This window comes from Saccostrea cucullata, unplaced genomic scaffold (genome assembly GCF_032062105.1).
Source record: "Saccostrea cucullata isolate Sc308-1 unplaced genomic scaffold, CSIRO_AGI_Scuc_v1 ctg2505, whole genome shotgun sequence".
Taxonomy (NCBI): domain Eukaryota; kingdom Metazoa; phylum Mollusca; class Bivalvia; order Ostreida; family Ostreidae; genus Saccostrea; species Saccostrea cuccullata.
This window is the reverse complement of record NW_026935558.1, coordinates 21,993-46,240: the sequence shown is the minus strand read 5'-3', so window position 1 is coordinate 46,240 and position 24,248 is coordinate 21,993. Positions and strand designations below refer to the sequence as shown.

The following is a 24,248-nucleotide window of genomic DNA, read 5'->3' as shown; positions in this document are numbered from 1 at the left end:
CTACTGGTATTTTACCTGGGCTCTTTGAAAATTGCATTGTATGACTGTGTGCATGCCAACACCACTTGTACGAGTGCGCATGTACTGACAAAGATTTGACTGCAGGACCCCTTAAAATTGAAATCAACGCACATTTTGTTTATTTGAGAGTGTTGAGTCTGGGGAAATTCCAGCCGATAACTAGGATTCAAATATAACAACCAGTTCCAAGTCAACTAAGGCCCAAGAAATAGAGGGGTCTATAGATTTCCGAAGACGATACTGCGTGACATATTCAAACCCCAAGCGAACTGTATGGACAAACTTAGGATATCTATTGCTTTATATGGATGGGCAGATACGGTATGCAAACAGATGCAAACATGAGCATGACATCCGTCCATTTTTCAATTGGAAATATTTTGAGACATTTTCCTTTGTTACAGTTTCTCCTGTGCACTTATGGTTAGTTTTTTTTCAGTGCACCCCCCCCCCCCCGTTTGAGTGGAAGCAGAGCCTAATTCTATACAAGCTGGAAACCTGTAGATACCAGTTTGAAAGTTGGTGTTATCATCAGTGATATAAAGTAACACTTTACTGTTTGTAACGACATAGTTATATGCTTACCTGTATTTTTCTTATTAATTCATGCATATATATATATTTTTTTATTTAGTCAAATATATAGTCATCAGTTACAAAGAAATGAAGCTGAAAAGAGTCAATTAGTCATAGATTCGCATGAAATAGAGTTATAAAATTATTATCGATTAGGCCTACATGGTATTATTCGATTACTTTAAAATTTTTTCACTTGGGACAAAGATGGCGGTTAGCACATGGTGATGCAAATAGACAAATTGAAATGAATCTGACTTATCCAAATTAAACCTTTGTTAGCGAATAGATAAGTAAACAATACGAATTCATAAAAAAAGTAATAGAAATTAAAAACATTTTAAGGCAAGAATCTATTTCATAAATCTACACTTAGCCATTGTTTTCACAAATTTGATTAACACCAACCTTGCAACTAGCGTGTAACCGGCAAAGAGAGAGTTTGCAGCACGAGCATCTTTCTTTATATAATTGAAAGTTAGATAACTCGTGCCGAAACAAGGAGAGATAACTGCGCCCAAAAATATTGCGCCGCCAAGATAAAAGTATCTTATTCGCATATGGGCGAGATAGATGCTATATTAAGTTTAACTTTGCGCACTATTTGAGCGTTTTTGCCATTATCGAAATCAATGTGGGGGTAGCACGTTTTACATGTAAAAATGCTTAATTCTGGTGTTTACCTCTCCCCCCCCCCCCCCCCAAATACTTAAAATTAGTTGGTAATAAATTGTGCAACATACTTATATTTTTCAACACAACAATAAATTATTTTTAATATATCAAACCAAGCAAAAAAAAAAATCTAGAATGAAACTCATCTTTGAATAATTGGAAATTCCAGCATGATTATGTTGTATTTTCGTTGCCATGGCAACTGAAATGATATTTTTAAAATCATTTTTAGAAACTACACAACACCTGCTTTCGGAATATATATACATTAGAAGTATAAATCCACACACGTATTGTTATAATAAATCAAAGTACTGAAAGCACTCATGGGAGTTGAACATGGTGTAAAATAAAATCTTTGATCGGGAGGTTAAGTGAGTGAACAATATTATTATTTCAAATACAGACAACTGTTTCAGATTTTTTGAGTTGCAACAATCTTGATAAAGACATTCAGAGACATTGAATAGCAAAAAAATGCATGGGCCATAATGCTTGCATGCCCACATTAGTCCTTTTTTTTATACCCCCTGCTTGAAAAGCGGGAGGGTATTTATTAATCGGTATTTCCGTCTCCATCTGTTTGGTACGCTTTAGGTATACCCATCTCTTATCCGCAACTCCTCTTACACCACTGAAGGAAATTTTCATAGAATCTTTATTACATATTACCGTTGTGCACATTCTATTACTTTTTCATCCTACACATATTTTGGGTTTCCCATTGCAAAACATGGACACTGACATTATATTCATATTAGAGGCGGTTGATCATTTATATAATTCACTGCTCACAGTCTTAAAATTTGTAATATATTTTTCCTTGGCACCTTTACCCATGTGTTATGAAAATTTCAGTTTCGCAGGAATAATATCAATGTTGATAAAATGTGGATATTAACACAGCATCCTTTTAAGAGCTAACAGTTTGTTACATAAAACTTCTCTGTGAATATAAATGTATGTCAATTACACGAACATTATACATGGAGTACGTCAGAACTTAATCTTTTTTAATATCGTGAAGAAAAAAGCAATACCAAGTTAAAAACAAACATTTAATGACCAAACATTAAAACAGTGGTATATGTGAGAATTTGTGTGCATACACATTATCTGGTATGTAAATTAAATTTTCCTTTTATTAAAAAAGATATACTTCATTTTGTTGTTTTTAATCGCGATTTAACGAAAACATCGGTGTCCGTTTTTGGTATTAAAATTTATAACAGAGTACTAGATTTACCGCTTTTGGCAGGTGATACTGCCGATTTAGTAATAAATACGCATGTTTCCTAAAGTTTTTATGCATTAATGAATTCATTTAAACCAAGAAAATGTTCATGGAAAGTTTGAGTTAATTCTGTGCACCGGTAAAAAAGAAATTGCTAAAACTCCGGGACCGTCGGGCGTCGGGAACACTAGATTTACCGCTTGCCGTCATTATGTAGAGTTGTCGTTCGTATATCTTTCAGTGTATGACGCTACACTAAAAATGAGTTCCATAACGAAAAACTTTTGAGGTTCCTTATAATTTAAATTTTACTTTGAACGAAATCTAATATTCAAAATAGGATTACTTTATCATTACATTAACTTACATTTCAAATTATGAAAAAATGTTCCATAAATTCAGGAGAAAATGACATGATCTATTTGTGGCGGATGTTTATGCATGTTTTCTGTTGAATATCATCGGAGTAAATCGGTCAACACAGTAGCCTCGCTTTCGGCTCTATATAATCAACACAAATTACTGCACATTTTAAATCCGTGATGACCATGGGAGATTGAACATGGTTCAACTCCAAAAAATCACAACACCGAAATAAACTCAACCGGTTTCATTTCCAATCTTCAGGAGTTTGACAATACAATGGTGGAGTTCGCGTGCCAACTATAGTCACTCAAGTTGAACTATAGTTAACCTGAACGCATATTAGTTTGCCGGAAGTGAACCAGTCTAGTCGAAAAACACGAGCTATTCTCCCGCGTACTAGTTGTCTAGTTCAAAGATGGCTGACATTGTCTGAAAGGTAGATGTTGCACAGGAATAAAAATGAATTTTAACGATTATCTCTAGAGATTCATAATAGACTGCACGTGTTTGTTTATAATTATGAAAGCTCAAACTGATTTATAAATTTCTTTGCAGATTATGGCCAGTGTTAGTCAAGTGGTTAATTCAACGTGTAGTGAGGTAGATGTAGATCAGCTTAAAATTGCATTTTGGACGTGCGCTTTATGTCATTACGTTGATGTGAAAAGCGTTCTATCATTAGAAAGACAGAGACAAGCTCGGAAATCAAAAGTAGCTGTAGACGGCGAATTCAGGTACGTAGATCAGAGAAATATGCATGAATGGCCAAATGTGTCTGATATGACACGAGTATAAAAATTTAATCGTCCTAGTCCTGAATGGCCTGATAAATGTATGAGATTAGGAAAAGTTTTCTTTCCTGTGCTATAAAATTGATGAAATATTCGAATATCAAATATTTCTTTTTAATTAAAAGAATTTAATGTTTGAATTTATGTTTATCTACCACTAATTTCACTTATAAAGGTCAATAAGATACGATTTTTGCAAATTCCATTAAAATTACTCATCTGTGATATTTTTAAGAATAATCCTGAGGTGCTATTTTTATCATTTGGTATTCCATGCAAGCTGTGCAGGTTTTGAAGTTGAGTTTCTTCTGACTGGAGACACGGAGGAAGTTTTATGCAACCAGTGTGCAGAAAATGGACAGGTGAATTCAGACTCATTGTTTCTGAACTTTTTCATGTTTCTATTTAGTTAAAAATGAAAAATATCTGAGCATTTAGCACACACAAAAAGTCATTCCATGAAAAAATCAAATTCATTTGAAAGTAGGAAGAGTATAGTAGTACAAAAAAATGTAGTACTAGTAACCTTTTTTTTTTTACAAGTCTGTTTTAGCATACAAAACAAATAAAATCTTATACATAATGTATGCAATAGATTTGAGGGAGTATTTTCAAATTATAAATGTATTTTTATAAGTCAAGTTTGTTGACTCTTTGAAATATATAACTATACATCATAACATTTGAGATGCAAGTGTTCACTTCCGACAGTGCTTTTTTCCAGATACAATAGGTACATGATTTACCACCCAAACCGTATCATTGCAAACCACAGTTGTAATTGTCAACTGAAGTGTCAACTCAACAACTTGTATGGAATCAACCAAACTAAAATATTAAGGCCGGCTTTGAAAGTTCATGAGCTGAATGGTTATTGTTTAATCTTTATCTATCTCTTAATCTGTCCTCCTTCACTTTTATTATATGTATCAAATAAAATTAATTCATATAATAGTCATGTAGGTGCTTTACTCACTAGCAGCATCTAAAAACACTGGAAAACAAAATTTTTGAATCGATGTAGGTCATTACATCCTTTCCTTAGAATGTTTTAGTTACTGTTACAATATGTACATTTATGTGGTACAAATAACCAAATAATTTCTACTACAGAAGTTTTATTTTATTGTTATTGTTAACTAATTTGATAACTCTTTTTCATTTAGATGCAGGATCAAAACAAAGACTTGTTGAGAACATTTTGAGTGAACAGGAAAGATCAGAAAATACGCAGCAAAGAGAATCATTGCCATCATCAGAAAATATACAGCAAAGAGAATCATTGCCATCATCAGAAAACTCTCTGCAAAGCACATCATCTGATTGTCAAGAATTAAGTAGCAGTTTCTCTTCACCGGAACCCGTCTACCAGAGGCCAGAGTGGACAGAATCTCAGGAATCCTTGCTTATTGACCTCAGGCACGAAACAGTCTTCACGAAAACTCACTGGTCCGAAGACCGAGGCCAGTGAATTTTGATGTCGGGTCAGTGAAAATCAATATTCAAGAAGTCCGATGGGCTTGTCGATTTTCAAAGTTATACACAGTCAAAAAATACTTAAAATGTCTTGCTTGTGCAAATTTTATGAATAAAATTAAAAAGAAAACAAACATGTGTTGATGTATCGTATCCAACAACCGGAACTAACTAGTAGTTATTAACTAGTACGTAAAATGCGCGAGTATCCTATGAACAACTTACCGAAACACGACAAACCCAGAAAATGGCGGCGTTTCTGAAGTTGAAATATAGGGCTGATGCAGTTCCCGGAAAAGCACCAAAAAAAACCCCTAAAACCGCGATCGAGGTGAGGGAGGCGAAAAAAATTTACGACAGAGAGAAACGGACAAGAAAATTTCAAATTGAGTGGACTTCCGAGAGGCCATGGTTGACATTCGACGTGAGCGAAAACAAAATGTTCTGTGACTGGTGCAGAAAGCCTAATGATGAGCGTGGGGATAGCAAACTCTCCGACTTAGCATTTGTGAAAGGGACAGACAATTTCAAACTAGATGCAATTCGTCAGCATGAAACAAGTAAGTGGCACACGTACTTCGTTCCAAAAAACTGTGACCAAGAAACACCTGCTGAAAAATGCGTTAAAACGTCGAGGCAATCTGAATACGACAAACTTCAAGTTAAATTTAGAACTGCATATGCAATAGCTAAACATCAGAAAAGTTTTCTAGATTACTCCTTTATATGCGCTTTAGATAAAGCAAAGGGGCTAGAAATAGGTGATACCTACACAAATGACAAAGCTATCAGGGAATTTGTGCGAGTTATAGCAGAAGTGGAGAGACAGAAAGTGAAACAGAAACTTGTAATGTCAGATTTCTTCAGCTTTACTTGTGATGGCTCTACGGATTTTACAGGAGAGGAATTGGACAATTTTTATATTCGTGTTGTGATCGATCTCAAAGTTGAGGATTGCTTTCTGCACATTGGAAGCCCAGAATCTGCTTGTTCTCAAGATATTTTTGATCACTTTTGTATGTTGTTCAGAAATTTAGAATTGCTACCTATTCTTAAAACCAAACTACACATGTAGTCGGATTTTGTGCTGATGGAGCTTCCAACATGCAAGGTAATATAATTGTTATTTTTAATTTATAAATATGGCAATTAATATGACAAATAATATTACAAGAAATAATCTACGATTATGATAAAAGACTTAAAGTACTCCTAAATAAATGTAGTTGGCATGCAAGTATCACTGTATGACATAATGAAATATCCAGATTTTTAAGTGATTATCCCTTTTTTCCAGGCAGAAAAAATGGTTTGGCAGCAAAGTTATTAGAATTGTCACCAGAAATGATAGTTACACACTGTGTTGCTCATCGTTTAGAATTAAGTTTTAAAGATGCCATCAAAGCCTCTTACCAAAAGCTCTATGATAAGGCAATGACTTTGCTACTAGGAATATTTTATTTCTACCGAAAGAGTCCGAAGCAGAAAAAAGCCTTGAAAAGGTCTTTTGAGTCTCTTGGCATGAAACAGGTTTTGCCACTGAGGATAGGAGGTACAAGATGGCTACCTCACATGGAAAGGGCCCTCTACTCCTTTTTTCGCAGCTATCGAGCAATTCGGCTACAACTAGAGAATGCATCTCATGATTGTCCAAAAGCAGAAGGCTTTGCTAAACTGATATGTGATGGAAATCTTCTTACATTCCTTCTTGTCCTTAAGGTAGTCAGTTTTAGTAAATTCACAAATAAAAGCATAATCAACATTTTTAAAAATCAATGATTTGTTTTATTTTTATAAATAAATATAAGTTAAATCATATGTACAGTTACTGTGTGCATTATTGTTAAAATTTAAATAATGTTTTATAATTTAAGGAGATCATATCAGTTCGAATGAAGTTGTCACTGTACCTACAAAAGAGAGAGTTGTCCTTATCAGATGCCTATTTACGGGTTGATGCAACAAAAACATGTTTGCAGACAGCTTCACTGTAAGTACATTTTAGTTACTTTTATTATCTACAAGGTATGTATGTATACTTGTAGATATCATTCTATTAGAAGTAAGTGAATAATAAATGAAAACAGAATTTAAAATGAATCTGTTTCACATAAAGTGTTATCGTTATTGAATATTTGACAGAGATTTACAGTCTGCAGAGGAGGTAGTACAAAATAAAGAGTTTCAGAATCAATCTGTCACTTTTAACGGAATAGTTACTCAACCAAAAGTTGTTGCTGAGAGATTATGTGAAAAATTAGTGAAATCATTTGGTGACAGATTTCCAATAAGCCCCGTTTTGGAAGCCACTTTCATATCTAACTTAAAAAACTGGCCACTCCCTGGTTCTGATGCAATTAAAGGTTTTAATTTAAAAAAAAAGAATTTTATTTTTGTTTCTATTGATGGCTGTTGCTTACATTTACTATGTTCTGGATTATTTAGTGATTTAAAATCTTTTTGTGTATATATGTATATATATATTTATATATACCAATTTATGTTTTCTGTGTTGATTCAGTCTTGAGTTAATCATTAACATTATGTTTTTTTTCTCCTAGAGTTGTTAAATTTAATAAGAGATGTTGGAAATGTATACAGAAAAGCTGTATTGTAATGAAATTTATCAATCATAACAAAACAAAATATTTTTTTTAATTAAAATATGAGTGATTTATCATATGATGTATACATTGTACCCATTAAAGACTTAAGAGTCATCCATTTGACATACTTTAAGGTTATTAACATTTTTCTTGAATTTCAGAGTTTGGACAAAATGAGGTAGCTGTATTGGTGAATCAGTTTAAAGGACTTTTGGTTGAGTCAGGGAGGGATCCAAAAGAGATACCTGCAGAATGGGTCTGCCTGAAAACAACAGTGTACAAGAGGTAATTTACTACAAGTTCATGAAGAAATACTGACTGATGGATAAATAATTTGTGGATTTTATAATAATAATGAAATATTTTTTATTCAAATAGGTTTTCCTCAAGGCTAACAAGCAGAACCTTGAAGTGGGAAGACCTGCATAGTTGTGGGGAGGATCTGCCCAACATCTTTGGTCTGATTTCTTTAGTGAGGGCCCTACCTCCAACGTCAGTTAGGAATGAGGCTACCTTTTCAACCATGAAACTTACCAAAGGGAAGAGGCGAGCACGCCTCAATAACGAAACGCTTGATGATCTACTGATGATCAACCTGGAGTCTTCTTCAGTAGATCAGTATAATCCTCAGGAAGCCATCACTAAATGGATGGTAATTATTATTAATATATTTTAATAGTTTTTCAAAGGTCATCTTTACATAATTTGTACTGTTAATATTCAAGTTCAACTGTATTATTTAATTTTAGAATACCAAAGGCAAAAGGAGACTGCATTACAAGAGGGCACCGATTCAAGTGGGCACTTCCGATACCCAGATGATGGAGACTTCAGATTTCCTCAACAGGGCTCAACCTGACACAGATACCCAGATGGACACCACAGATTCCCTCCAAGAGCCTGATTCTCAAACTTCAGATTTATCTGACTTGGTATCAGAACTTGTGGCAGACCCGGAAGATAATGCAGATGAAGATCTAGATTATGACTCGGACAGTGATGTTGAACAAACAGAAAGAGAAAATGATGTGTTACTGAACATGATCATAGAATATGAATATGAATTAGAATAAAACAGTTTTAATTTTCACTGACCATAAGCATACTGATACAATATTCATTATAACTAAACTGATCACTGATGTATCATTAAATGAGTATTAACTTCAAACATTGTTTCCATTTTCAAAATTGTCATATTCTGTCATTGAAAAGAATTTAAACATATCCAAGCTGAAGCAAGCTTGTAATAGTGTGTTATTAATTTAGAACTATGTTTTCATAAATTTTCCTTAAATTAAGGGGGCCAGTAAATTTTTTGGTGGGCCAGTAAAATTAGAAAGTTCACTGGTCCTACTGGCCAGTAAGTGTGAAAAGTTTTCGTGAAGACTGCGAAATGGACAAGTCATTTACAACAACTAGAAATCATCTTTCCCTCTGGCAGAAAATTTTAAATGTATCAGTTTCCACCACTCAGGCACTGTATAAGTACAATGCATTAAAAAAAAGTGGAAAGAGATCATTGACAGCCCAACTGGTTCTGCTGCAAAACAATTTGTTCACAAAAGAGTGTTTGATGAGCATTATGGTACAAAGTGTCAGTAAACCAGCGTATGTAATAGATACAGATAAAAAAGAAAGTCAAAGCACAGAGTCTGATTCAACAGAAAGTCAAGGCACAGAGTCTGATTCAACAGCAAGAAAAGCAGAAAAAAGTAAACCAAGAAAACGAAGGAGAGATGAAGAGGAATTTGCGAGTTTATTAGAAAAAACTTCATTAAGATTTCACTAAAATGCATACAGAAAAAATGGAAAGATTTGATAAACTTATCAGTTTAATTGAGATGGACATTAAGAGCAAAAAAAAATTGATTATGTGGAACTATGCAAACAGAGCTATTTAATTATGCAAGTTCTGCAACATGTGTGCAAGATTTTTTTTTTATATTAAAGGATTCACTTTCAGAAACTGGAAAGTTTCCCCAGTGATTTTTTAATTTTACATTACATTGTTGAAATTTATTATCAATTTATGAAAAATTGATCTGTTAACATGTATAGCTATATTGCCTTACATGAGCGATGTGTACAATTGTTTTGAGATCAGTGGTTTTAAACATTGGATTAAAACACGAACCAAATACAATCACTGGAAAGTTGTTACATGATACTCAGGTGACCTATAAGGCCCGTGGGCCTCTTGTTAAATGGTGAAATCAGCCAGTTCCTTAGTGGGTACGCATTGTCGGCTAGAAGATGGTGCCCTTGGATAAACAGTTCTCCCGCCTCTGCTTTATGATAAAGATGTGAATTTCTCGAAACCCTAGCGTCGTGGGTACATCCCGGCCATCCACTGTACGCACTAATGATATATAATTCATGGTCAACTGCTGCCTATTAAAAAGAGCGTTTTAAACTTTCAAGTTTAAATAAGTTATAATTTAAAGTGTTAAACATAAATCAAGGTTCTATCAGTTTTTTTCTTGTAATGATAATGTTGAGAGAACATATATAACACTGCGACATTTAAGTCCGGACACGACAAAGTCCGGACTTTTAGGTACCCTTTCGAAAAGACCTACATTAGATTTTTTTCTATATTTTGGTGGGATTTTTTATTCTGACCTCATCATGTCAATCTCAACTTACACATTGTAGTAGTTTTCTCAGAAACCTCAGTCAAAACCTAAAATCCCACGGGAGAATGGCGGGATTTTTCATCCCACCAAAAATCCCACCAAAATCCCATGGGAGAAAAAGTACTGTGGGATAATTTCTCCCACATGGGAAAAAAAATCCCATGATTTTTGATAAAATGGGATTATTTCTCCCACGGGACAAAATATCCCACTAATTGATGTCCATATAGGATTTATCCCATATTTTTGGCATGTGATGGGAGAAATTATCCCACCAGCCTATTAAATATATAACAAATCTGAAATTAACACAATAAGTAACCTTAAGCACTGTTAAGAGTTGTGTTTTATTTCTAGTGCCGAAGAATGTAACATGTAGTATACATGTAGTATTCTCAAAGTATATTTTTTTTTCATTACCATTTTTTGTTTTTTACCCCCCAATAAGGCATATTGTCTTGCTATTGATGATTGTCTGTCCACCATCAGTTGCCATTCATTTTCTTTGCAGTGGTTGTAAACATTGAAATGAAATTTGTTATATCTATCATATGAATATATAGGTCAAGTTTTGTTATGGTAAAAATGGTCGAGACATAATAAACCAAGTTTTGTCCTGTTGATTTATAAATATTCCGAATATTTGGTGGAGCAGGGCGAAACATTTTTTACAAACATTCAGTTCTTCAAAGTGTTCTCTCTTGCTATTTTTCAGAATCATATTAAATACTAAAATGCATTTCACTTCTAGCAAAATGGCAACTGAATAATGTGTTTACCCTGTCCACAGGCACTAAAACTGAATGTAAATATATAGTATGCGCATGTATAAAGTCTTTTTTTTTTTTTTACATAATTGCATACTTTACATTTACTTCCAGTGCCAGTGACCCTTCCTGTCAATTGTTCAAATATTCCATTACAAGTAATGCAGCCAGTACTTTTATACATATTTATAAGTGTATTGAACAAGTTTAAGTCTCTCGTCTAATAACACTGATTTAACCTGAACTAATCCATACTTTTCAAGCTGATTTCTCACTTTGAACCAATGATTTGCTTTTCGTACGTCCATTTTGGTGTTACAATTAGAGGAATTACGATCCCGATCAATATGATCTATGGAGGGCAGTGTCTTGCCAAATGGATATGCCCTTTGTGAATAAGTATGCTTACTCTACTCTGAATTTTCATTAAAACCTAATAAAGTCTGCTGTTATCACCAGCTCAATCACTAAATATACGATATAAGAAGTTTTAAGACCCCTCCCCCCAACTCACACACAGCCTCACAGGCTACGGTGACACTAATGGATAAGGCGTGTACATAAGCTGTATTAATTTTTTTGAATGTCAATAAAATTACGATTGCATACAGAGTACCTCAGTGCTCTTTTCACCAAAGACTAAGCTCTAAAAATGAAAACAACAAAATAAAGAAGCATAAATATTTATTGTACAGTAACAGATATCATTTATATTTACATAACAATATAAAGACAACTTTAAGTATTTCTTGTTATTTTGCTTTAAACATGATGAAATGGCCATGGGATGACTGAGGAAAACAGCGATGATGCTAAAAAAAAAAGAAAAGGAAATTAATGCTGATAGTATGATAATCTTTCAACACCTAAAAAGCTAAGGTTTATAAACCATCAAGTTCACTTCATTGACAATAGCCCAGGGAAAAAAATATAATTATGTACTTTGAATTCAGTTGCAAATGCAAATTTTCTAGCTTAGATAAGATAAATTAAAGAAAAAATACCATTTTCCTAATTCAAATAAGCACAATGAAAATATATATGGAATTTTTTTTCATCTGATGCATGGTTAAAGGGGCTGGTGGTAGCAACCTTTTTTAATACTTTTTTGATCTCCTTTAGAAGAAGACTAGCTTCATATAAAAATTTACAAAAATGTTTAAATTTCAAACCAAAATATAGGAACATTTTGCCAATTGACAGTGCATGTGGTTAATTTTTCAAACCCCAGTCTCCTTTATTTATAAATAATATATAAGAAAAGATCGAAATTTCTTTTAAATAACTTTTCCCTCTACAATTTTTCTTACCTCAGCAGAACTTCAGACATGTTGCTTTCCCCACATCACCATCATCAAACAGCACGGTTACTTCTAAAAACAGATAAATATAATATAATATCTGTATTCATTGTTTTGAACAAAACAAGTTTCAAGAATATATGGTTTACAATCAAAGCCAAATGATGAAGTTTTTGCACTCTGTAAAGCAACTTAAAATCCCAGTATTACTGTGGCATTTATGGATATCAATTCTTTTAACCACTGATTTTATGAATTAAACTTGGAGATACACACAAATACAATATTTTATAATTACACTTTAACAAAAATTACCTCTTCCGTTAACACTCTGGACTTCCCCTTTGTAGAAGAATCCATCCTCCCACCGTGCTTTTAGCTTCTCTCCAACAGCCTGAAAAAAAATTGAACAATAAATATTTCATATTTAATTTAAAGCAATTTATATAACATATTTTACCCCTTACATCTTCTACCTTGATAAGATGAAGAATATAAATTGATCTTGTTCAATTAAACATATTTTAGGAATTTCTTAGAACATAGGTGGAACTGGGAGGGGGAGCACTATTTCATCAGCAAAGATCACATTAATGAAAATTGGGGTTTAACTTCCTTTGTTTCTTTAGCCCCCCCCCCCCAATCAATTTGAATCCGACACTTATGTAGAATGTTATTCATTTATTATACACTCAAAATATACTTACAAAACAGTACAGTTTGACCTCTTCTTTTGAGACCCATTTGTCGAAATGGGCCCCATAACCAAAGTAGTGGACTTTGTACTTCTGTGCCTCACACACGATCACAGTGGCTTTGAACCTATATAAAATATCAAAAATAAAAGATTGGAACATTCATTATTTTATTACCTTTTAAGGTCTACCACCCTTAGAATTTTAAGCATTCAATGTTAAAAATTATTTTCATTTAACATAGTTTAAATTTTCAAATTATTGCAAAAAATGAATATTTAAGATGGTAGATATAAATTAACAGAAGAATGTCAACATAAAAAAATGCACATTTTTTGTTAACAGTATTATGAAAATTAGGCATAAAGTGGTTCTTATGCATAATTCTGGTGCTGATAGCTTCTTAATACTCGCTATTTTTGGGTACTTTTTTGGTATTTTGAATATCAGGGATACTATTAAAAACTAGTAGAAAATATTCAATGATAACAGAGGAGTTATTGCCCTTGTTTACATTTTTTAAAGACTGAATAATTGCTTAAATAAATAAAAATGCTTTTTCAAAATCCTTTAATCATGATATAACAATATTTATCAGTACACCTATTAAAAAAGCATTCATCCAAAAGATATTTGATCTGAATTGTTTACGTACCATTCATCTTCATCTTTTGCAAGGACAAGGTCCCCAGCTTTAAGCTCTGAAAACTGAAAAGAAAGGTATTTGATTAGACGTTATTTAATAAACATATGTTAATTGACGATTTAATGGAAACACTATAAAAAATTTCTGTTTAAAGGAACAAAGGAAAATTTCTGTTTTAAGGCCAAGTTGAAAATAAAAAAAAAATAAATTGAAAGACATGTTCATCGGCATGTAAACCAAAAAACCAAATGTTTTTTATTTCATACACAGTAGATCGAATTTTCAAGGTACATTGAACTTTTCATTTTAGTTGAATTTGATCACTTTTGACATTTAACAAGTCCTGTTTAATGTATAATCTCGTCATGAAGCAAGAGCATTTGTTTCTTTAAATTCATAAAAAATATACCTCTGTTGTGGTGTCTTCTTCTAAGTCTACGAATGTCTGTAGAAGAGCTTCCTGATAAGAAAAGTTAGATACATGTATAACCATGCCATATTCTAAGTATAATCATGCAGTACAAATCATTTTCTAAGGAATTTACTGCTTATTTCTCTAATATCAAATAAGGTATATATTAACCTCATTAGACTCTGCGCCTTCATCATCATCATCATCATCATCATCATCATCATCACCTATCACAGTGTGGTCATCCTTCTGTAAATAAAAAGAATACTTTGTCAATATGAAAACATGATTAAGAAAGTTAAGTCCCCCTTAACATAAAAGACGATTAGGATTTTAGACATATTCTATACCTTCATAAAAAAAATTGTGAATTAAACCTACATTATTAGTTGAATCTCTTTTATATTAGGCATATCATTATAATTCTTTCAATCATAGCAGGAGTGTTTAAATCTGGAACAAAATGCGTCAAAAAGAAAGGATAACTTACAGCATTACTGGTCACTAGAGCAGGCGTCCTAAGATAAAACAAAAAAGTTCAATTAATATTGATTGTCAATATATTCTGTATAAAAAAAGAGACTCATTATAATTAAAAGATGTGTAGCAAAAAAGACTACTTTTAGCATTTAGTAACAGTCACTTGAATGGGTAAAATAGGAGTTCAAAAGTTATGGCATATTTAGTTTGAAAAAGCTATTTTTAACATGTAGGTCAGTCAATATCGCAAGGTCATTGCCCTTGGTGTTATTTTAAAGAACCTAATTAGTGGAGTATGCATACCAAATAGGAAATCTCTTATCTCTCATGGTTCAAAAGTTAAGGTGGAGGTTATAAGTTGAAAACAGACAGAAAAATAGACAGGACAAAATATACGCCCCGGATCTATCGATCCAGGCCTAATAAAGTTAATATAACTTATGCATACCTCATGTAGTTGATAGTTGGTATCAACACGGAGAGGCTGTCATCTGAATCTCCTTCAGAGCTGGATTCCTCCTAAAATAAAAAAGTAAATTGTATTTCAATTGCCAAAGAATAAATTCCTACAAGGAGCTGTATAAATAATAATGCTGCAATTCTTGATAAGTGTATAACTTTAATCTCTATTGTGTTCCTACCACAAAGGGGTACACACTTGAATCTACATTAGTCTATTTTAAATGTGGGAAATGCTGGTTTCCACTGTAAATTCAATTCAATGGGCAGACTTTTACAGGTAAAGTCTTAACTATCTTTGGCCATATTTAAAATTTAAGGTATAAATCTCATTAAACTTACTCTGTTTTCTTGCAAAGGAGGCAGTACAGCAGCAACCTCTATGTCATCACTTGCATCATCACTTTCAAAGGCCTATAGAAATTAAATGTAAAAATGATTGAATACAATGAGCAAAAAAGATGTTTTTCAGTACACAATAATTAATATCATATTCATAACATTTCTTTAATCCAGAATGCAATAGTTCAGTAGAACACAAAATATGAAAACAAGAATCTTTCATTTAGATATTCATTTCTTTAAATGACAATTATCAAAATTAAATGTTATGGTTTCAGTTAACAAAAAAAAGTAACAATAAGCATGATTTTAAGAGGGAATGAAGGAACTTACATAAACATCAACAGCATCTGTCTTTGTTGTTTCCTGGAATAAATCAAGCATGTTAATATTTTTCTAATAAGTTGACATTCATTAATGATACAATAAAAAATATTCTATTACTGTGTTTGAATTACAGAGTATATAAAACACTTTATTCAGTTGATAAATATGGAATGTTTTGTTTACCATCAGTTAGTCCTCAGTATTTATAGTTAAAAAATCCTACAGTAAACCTATTTAAACTGTCTTGCTTAGTTTTTTAAAATCTTACCATGAGTTTCTTCTTTAAGTCGATGACTTGTTTCTGCAGCATGGAATTCCTGCTCTCAAGGTCTGCTATTTTCTTTTTAAGAGGCCCAGGATCGCCCTAAAATGTTCAATTAAAATCTGAAAAAACTGACCTAGGCTAAAACAAAATGTATTTTATATGCAAAGTGTATTAATATTATATTTATATCTTTCTATACATAGAGATCGATGCCAATGACCCAACATAATTCCCACTTTTCCCATTTTAGAATCTTCAAAACTATCTGAAAGCTAAACTATCTGTAAGTTAAATCTCTTCTGTCTTATGGTTATACAAGTGAGGAGATGATTTAAGATTTTCTTGTGTAAAACTTCGAAACTCTTTTGTTTCATATCCTACTATAAAATAAATTTCAATTTCATCAGTAATGTTCTTAAACCTATCTCAGGTGAGGTAAAAACATAATTTTGTGTTCTGTCTTGCAAAAATCAAAGATGTGTTGAAAGTTCTCAATTTTAAAACATGAAGATATGAATGATTAATGTGGAAAGGATTTCACTCATGAAACATTTTCTCTTACCTTGGTTGGTCGCCTTTTGTTGCTTGGAACAGCCAAAGACTGTAAATGAAATAACAAATCATTAAATGAAATATAATTTTATTTTATTATTGACAATTTTTTTTTTTCAAAGTACCTTATTACTCATGCCCCAATCACAGTATATTATTTGTGCATGTAATAATATTTAAATTTGTATATAGTTTTGCAATGTTTCAATAAATAATTTTATAATAAGAAATAAAGTATTTCATTGTTTTAGAATAAGCAAATCATAAAATACCTTTTGCTCTTTCATCTTCTCATTGAATTCGTTCTTGGTGAGTTCCCCGCCCCTGAATTGACGAAGTAGATTGAAGAGGACCTCTTCATTCTTCATCCCAGGAAGCTGAACAAACAGCATCCTGTTCACCTTGTTGTTGGTCTGTCGTTTAAGCTTCCACTCCTTATACGCCTCCATAATGGACATGGCCCACAGGAAACACCTCTTGCTGAGGCAAGCAACACTCAATGCCTCCTTCATTAGACCACCCAGATGACCCTGTAAATGAAGAGAGACCTATGGGTCATATTGCTCAGTGTTAACCAAAGCCAAGTAGCTATGATTGAAAAATTAACCCCTGTCAAGTCATCATTTAACCAAATGTAAATCTTTTTTTTTTTTAGAGATGATAATTGAATGCAGAATTGCTAATCTGTTAACCACAAAAAGTTTAATTGGTTAAACTGTTAATCATATCAAAGTTTAGATTTTGTAATTTTACTGATAATCTTTTTATGTAAATATATCTGTGAACAAAAAAAAAAAAACATTTGTGACAAATTTGTTAGACAATGGCCTAGTAGTTTTGAAGTTAAAAGAATGCTTACAGACAGACAGATTTAGGCAGACATACAGACAGACTACAGCCAAACTTTGATAAGAAAATGTAGCAAAGATACCGTTCATATAAATTTTATTCTTAAAAATTGACAAATACAGTCCAATCATTATAGTTTTAAAACGATCTTATCCCTGTTTACAAACACATTAGAGAGGTTGAGATAGAAATCTATATATAGATGTCAAGTACATTTCATTACTTCATTGATGTTTAGTGCCAATTCAGCTTCCCGTCTCCATTCTCTAAGACCAGAATTCAGCATCTCATCATCCTTAATGAGATCCGCCTCAGGATGAAGGTTCCTCAAAACCTAAAATCAAAGACCAAATTTAATTAAATTACATTGATAAGAAAAACCTCCTAACATGATACACATATGGAAAAGAATTAAATCTAATTATCAAAACCACTTTTATTTATAACATTTTTAAAACATTTGAAATGAAACAGCTTTGCAGCTATATCCAAATTTAAATAACATTGATTGCATTCCTCTCCTGATCTTTTTTTTATCAGATTTAAATATTATACAATTATTGCTGTTTTTTTAGGTCAATACAGTGATTTAGCCATCTGAGGAGTACAATATTCACCGAGCCCGAAGGGCGAGGTGAATATTGTACTTCGAAGATGGCTAAATCATTGTATTGACCGAAAAAACAGCAATAATTGTTTTATTATATGATTCAGTGATAAAATGATAAAGCTCATTACTTGTCTGCATTTTATTAAGTCCTAGCCAAATACAAAAGAGAAGCAGAATTAAAATGTGAATAAACCTTACCAGTCGGCAGTCGTATCAATTTGAAATGTTTTTTCTTTTTTAAATCAAGTTTAGTTGCCATGAAAAAAAATATATAATGTCAGTCTTTTTTATAGGATAAATTTTGAAAGGAATGAGCATTATCAGGGAAAACTGACTGCCAAAAAGTAAAAAAAGAATTGTTGTTCAGTAAAAGTATTGGAGGGGGTCCCGGCATCCCCTCTTACCACCCACACCCTAAAATACTTTATGTTTTGTTCACATGAAAAAAAATAATAGTCATTTAAATAGCTTTCCAAAACAATTTATATCAATTTGGAATTTCCCAATCTATTTCTGGATCAATGTAGATGAAATAAATCCTTGTATTGACCTGGAGCGTCACGTGCAGGTCAATACAACGTAGTATTTTTCTAACATAGTTGGATCTCAGCCAATCATAGAGATGGAAATTATTCAGTCATATAATAAAATTGTTTATTCAATGTCCTTATGAATAATATAGCGTTTTGTTCCACTTAAGAAACACTGGGTTTTAACCCGTACTTAACCTGTTGAGTTATTCAAGAAAAAAAATATCCATCCAATCCAAGTTTGCTAAAAGCTAAAGCTAAAAATGTGACCAAAGACAAGCATGGACAATACTGTCAAGCATGGACATTACTGTCTCACGCATTTATGTACAATTAAAAGAAAATAGATATTACCTCAACTTCTTCTTTGAAGGAACGAAGGTGTTGATAATCACTCTTCTTCCTCATCTTTCGGGCTGTCATTTCACCTAGTAATTAGAAACAACATTCAGATTAAAAATCCTGTATATACAATTCATGATATTTTGATTCTGAAAGCAAGTGTTTCCTCCACCAAGTACATACAGTAAATCTTGTCACACTGAACACACTGAAGCTCTGAGAACTTTTCTTATATGTTATATACAATTAAATTATTAAAAAGTGATATTTTGTCTATGAACATCTGATGGCACTATAATCTTAAATTACACTGCATTTTATTTTCGGAAATATACATAGCATATCCGACATTTTTTTATTTTATTTCCAATTTTTTTTGTTATTATTTCCGGCACAATTTTGTTTTCATTCCCCGCATTTGTCTACACAGCAATTCAATGTTTCCTAAGTAAGTGAAAATGGAATTTTAAAAGGATTTATTACAAACAAATATACACATATATGCATACATCTAGCAAGTATAGATAAAAGAATTCAATGACCACAAAGTCCACTAAATTAAATGTTAGTGACAACACCACACTTATGTCCAAGTCATTGATAGATTAATTAAGTCAGATTATTGATTTCAAAAATTTATTTATTTTTTCTTTAAAATTTTCAAAAGTAAAGTATTCAGATCTTTCAATAAAAGTTCTATGTGTATGCATTTGAAAATGTTTGAAATGAAAACAAAACAATGTTGGAAATGAAAATTAAAAAATGTCGAAAATGAAAATTCCGGAAATGAAATGCAGCCCTTAAATTAAGAATATTTTGAAAAATTATTAGCAAGTCCTCATTACCTGCTGTCCTGAGGGAAATCGTCTAGGAACTCCTTCACTTGCAGCCCATGCAAAGACTTGAAAGTCACATCAGTCACATAAAATGCTGTTGTTGAAGCTTTCACGGTAACTTCCTCATTTTCATCGACATTACGCTACAATAGAAGTCCATGTAAATTATTGTTATAATAAAATCTTTTTAAATACAGGTACTAATTTGTACTCTGTGAACAATCATATTACTTAGGGGCGACATGCCTTATATGTCATCTTCATGAGTATCATATGCAACAATTTTCAAACAAAATTGAATGTTTATCATGTTAATGTTTTAAACTGGATGCCATGAAATCCACATGGGCTCTACAGACTGACTTAAAGTGCCATGAATGGCTTTAAGGTGCCATTGCTCATCTTAATGTCCGCATTCCTACTTTAATTACTTAATACCCAAATTGAAATGTGGAGCAGGAAAAAAAATCATTTGCAATTTATAATCAATCAATAAGTCCCCATCCCACAGAAACCCCTGACTTGGGGACACATTTAACAATTTTGGAAAAGATACCCTTGATCACCATAAGTCTTTGATTAATACCAAAGAGCAGATTTCAAAGCATTTACTCAATTTCAGTATAATCCTAAAACCCATCCACATTAATGTAACTCTGATGCAGGGGCCATGAAAATCATTTTGGAAGGTCATCTGGCCTGCCTTCTGTACCGTATATCTATATACCTATACTTAGATCATCAGTATGTTAGACCAAGGAGCAGAGGAGAAGATTTTCAAAAAATACATGCCCTTTATATTAAACATCATAAAATAGCTTGCTGTTTTTGTAGACATTAACAGAATTTGAGGAAATTGACACATTTTGTGATGACTTAAAGTATTAACTAGCCAGAAAATTAGGTAATCTTTGATAGATATGCAATTATCAAAAATTTAAACAATATTTAATGCATTTCAAAAGCCAGACAGTGTCAGATTTTCAGAATTATACTGGGCCAAAAAAAGGCCATAAGTGAACCTTGTTCTTTAAAAAGGAAATGGAAGTACGACAAAACAGAAAATTAAGTGTTGTTTGATAATTTTCTCTGTGATATATACCAATTTTATTCTTTGTTTTGGTATCTTATTCTCACTGATGAAGTCTTAATGTTGTAAATGTTCAAATAGTGTTCCATTTTAATATGAAAGCCTGTAACCCTGCATGGCAACATTTTCACTGTTATGTCTGACAAATATCATAAGTAATATATGTTGTCCTAGTCCATGCCCATTCAATAACTGCATCTTGTATAATCACTATATAGATATTTGAAGTAAGGTCTTTTGACACGCACATGTGAAGTTTTTATGACAGGTGGACCTGGATCGAGCTATACTAACATTTGTTTTTTTAATTTAAGGTACTCCAATCCTCAGATTCTGAAAATCAAGCAATTAGACTATATGAAAATGCTCACAAAAATGTCTCTGAATATTCAAAGTAACGTCGTTTATACCCATGATAATTTGTCATACTTCATCATTCAAATTTATCATATTATATGGAGAAAATTAGTAAATCTTTTATATATTTTCAGGTATTGCTAATAAAAACACATGGTATGCATTTTCAAATTCAAATTTGATCAATTAACACATTTCAAAAATAAAAACCATAGATATAATTCCTTTTATTTACTATGATCATTTTTACAATGCAAAGTGTAGAAAGATTCTCCTGTCATTGCAAAGCTCCATATATCATTTTTAATTCATTTTTAATTCATATCATGTTGATAAACATTGTTATCTATGGTTAAATACTTTTATCAGGCAAAAATTTCTACTTTTCATTAGACTTTTCTGAGAACTTCAAAGAACCTTGAAGCATATTGAGAGGTATATAAAGAAAATTGTTGCATGAAAAATTTAATTTTCAAGCTGCATTTTGAGATTTTTAAAATCAAATTATAAATTAAAGAGTTGTCCTTCCTAGCTGAGGATCAGAGTCCCTTAAATCTGAACTACTTATAAAACAACTATTAATAACTTAATGAAAATAATAATACTAATAATACAGCAATGAAAAACTTGATTAAAATACCAGCTTAAGTTGCACATTTTAATGAATATGCTATATTCATTAAGACACCCCTATAGTAAAGGTTTAAGCAATGAAATACCAAAATTAACTCTAAAATTTACTTCAAATTAGATTCCTTATTATTATTGAATAAGATATGTTTTAGCGTTAAAACTTTGCTGTGCCACACACGAATCTCATAAACAATTACAGAGAGGCCATTTTTTTTTTTTTATTTTGCAAATGATCGATAAATGAACATGATAAAATAAATACATTTCTCTCTTAATCTGTATAAATATTGAGTCACAGCTTAACGTCAAAATGGATTCCCTTATATCAGAATGATAATCAATAATAAATTTACATTGTGTACTAGCAATTAAAAATTCACAATTCCTTAATTACAGAAATATAATTATTATCATAACTATATTTTTGTCTCCCACATGTCAAAAAAATGACACCTTTCAGTAAATCTGGAAATATTTGCTGTAAATAATTTTTTAGCAAATTTGCGAGTTAATTGCATTCACCAAATTTTTTTTCAATTAAAAATAATTCAACAATTATTAGAAAGTGTGAACAAAGAAATGGTCATTCGCAAAATTTTGAAACGTAAAAATTAGCTTTCACAATATAAAATTTCCTCATTTACATTTTTTTGTACAATTAATTAAAACTAAATATAGTCAAACTAGTGCAGCTTCTCTACTTTTAACCAAACAATCTTGAGAGTGGTATTGGAAGTACATCATTCAAACTAGAATAGTTTTTTTTACTCTGAATACATTGTACATGGTAAAAAAATCATTGAACATGTCAGTCACTAAGATTTCTTAGTGAAAAATTAATTAGAAAGAAGCAAAGTAATAACTGATAATTTTAATTTAATAAATTCATTTTGCGTTTATTTTGATCAGGATCAGTTTAATTTTGATCAGGATTTGTCCCGATATTTGAAGAAATATTATCCCTATAATTTTAGGGATTTACTAAAAATCAAATTTTAGAATAAAAAATGATTTTTTGACATACCTTAAAAAATAAAGTAATTTGAGCTGATACACTGGTCTTTCCATGCTGAATCCTTAGTTAAAAAGGAATGTTTCTTATATAAAAAAAAATGATATGACCTTCCTCATCATGTTAAAAGTAATTATTCTATGAACAGTACAAAGTCTATTAACGGTTTCTGCAAGCTATTCCTTCTTTTTTGAAAATCAGGTAGATTAAAAAGTAAAATTTCATGTGGGAGTAGGTAGAATTATTGTGTAAACAAATAATTACATCATGTAGCTGAATACACATGCTATTAGGCCAAAAAAAAAATAATAGTTTTGTTTCCTGCTACCAGCCAGAAAAAAATAGGGTAGGTAGGTAGGAAACTTATTTTATTTTTTAATTTTATTTTATTTATTCAATGGTATTTCTTTGTTTATGAACTACTACAAACCCAAATTGAACATGTCATAGCTATGCACGACTCAATTAGAATTTTATGAAAGTCCATATTTTTAACATATAGGTCCCCTATTTCACGTAATACAACTTGAGTATATGTATTTTTTTTTCACTTTTGAAACATAAAATTCCTAAAATTTTGAATTTTCTCCCCAAAAGCTAAAAAAAAACTTTAGGGTCGGTGCAAAAAAATAGGGCAGGTTGGGTAGCAGGAAACAAGACTATTTTTTATTTTGGCCTTACAGTGAAAACAGTAATTATTAAACCACTGGGAGTAAAGGACAGGTAAATTTGCTTTTTACTTCTATTTTCGATAAGAAATTAGACTTTTTCAAATAAATATAGCAGATAAATTATTCATTTAGATTCATTAAAAAATCACATTGCAAAAGACCGATGTATGGTAAAACATTTCATAACATAGAGCAATTTAGATTTTCATGATAATTATACACATGCAAAAGTATATATTTCAGTGAATTTAAGTATATTTTAAATATTTTTTCGATAATTATATTTATTTTCTGTCTTAAAATGTACAAAATAATTGTAAAATACAGGTAAATCTAAGAAAGGATATAATTAGTCTAATTACTGTAAAAACCAATTAATTAATCAAAACACATATTGTTATTTGCAAATGGGAATAGGTGGGATTGAGATTTTTAAAAAGTGGGAATAGCTAGAAGACACCCTATTAACTTATGAGATCCTGATATAAGTAGTAATAATTGTCAATAGAAAAAAACTAATATGAATGGTAATTAAAAAGTTACTGGTACACCATAAAATTAAATCTGTTTTAGGAAGTATGTTTAATAATAATCATTTTCTAAAAACCATTCAAAATTTTTCCATGTACAATGTATTCATGCAGAGTAAAACTATTCTTGTTTGAATGATGTACTTCCAATACCACTC

General features: G+C 31.6%; 2 protein-coding genes across 2 annotated transcripts; one reads left to right on the top strand and one right to left on the bottom strand.

Annotated features, from left to right (window-relative positions):
• The first annotated feature begins 8,131 nt into the window (after positions 1-8,131).
• On the top strand, positions 8,132-8,834 carry LOC134243210 (uncharacterized). The gene is made up of 2 exons (XM_062725442.1): positions 8,132-8,397; positions 8,495-8,834. The coding sequence occupies exons 1-2, from the start codon at positions 8,269-8,271 to the stop codon at positions 8,816-8,818; spliced, it is 453 nt and encodes a 150-aa protein (XP_062581426.1). The 5' UTR covers positions 8,132-8,268; the 3' UTR covers positions 8,819-8,834.
• A 1,447-nt stretch (positions 8,835-10,281) lies between these two features.
• On the bottom strand, positions 10,282-19,057 carry LOC134243209 (uncharacterized). Its single transcript, XM_062725440.1, has 16 exons — positions 18,974-19,057; positions 17,703-17,813; positions 16,903-17,160; positions 16,641-16,679; positions 16,082-16,177; positions 15,820-15,852; positions 15,487-15,558; positions 15,134-15,204; positions 14,696-14,723; positions 14,377-14,454; positions 14,203-14,253; positions 13,803-13,855; positions 13,160-13,274; positions 12,768-12,846; positions 12,462-12,524; positions 10,282-11,963 (listed from the first exon to the last, which is right to left on the bottom strand). The coding sequence occupies exons 1-15, from the start codon at positions 19,040-19,042 to the stop codon at positions 12,463-12,465; spliced, it is 1,215 nt and encodes a 404-aa protein (XP_062581424.1). The 5' UTR covers positions 19,043-19,057; the 3' UTR covers positions 10,282-11,963; position 12,462.
• Between the last annotated feature and the right edge of the window lie 5,191 nt (positions 19,058-24,248).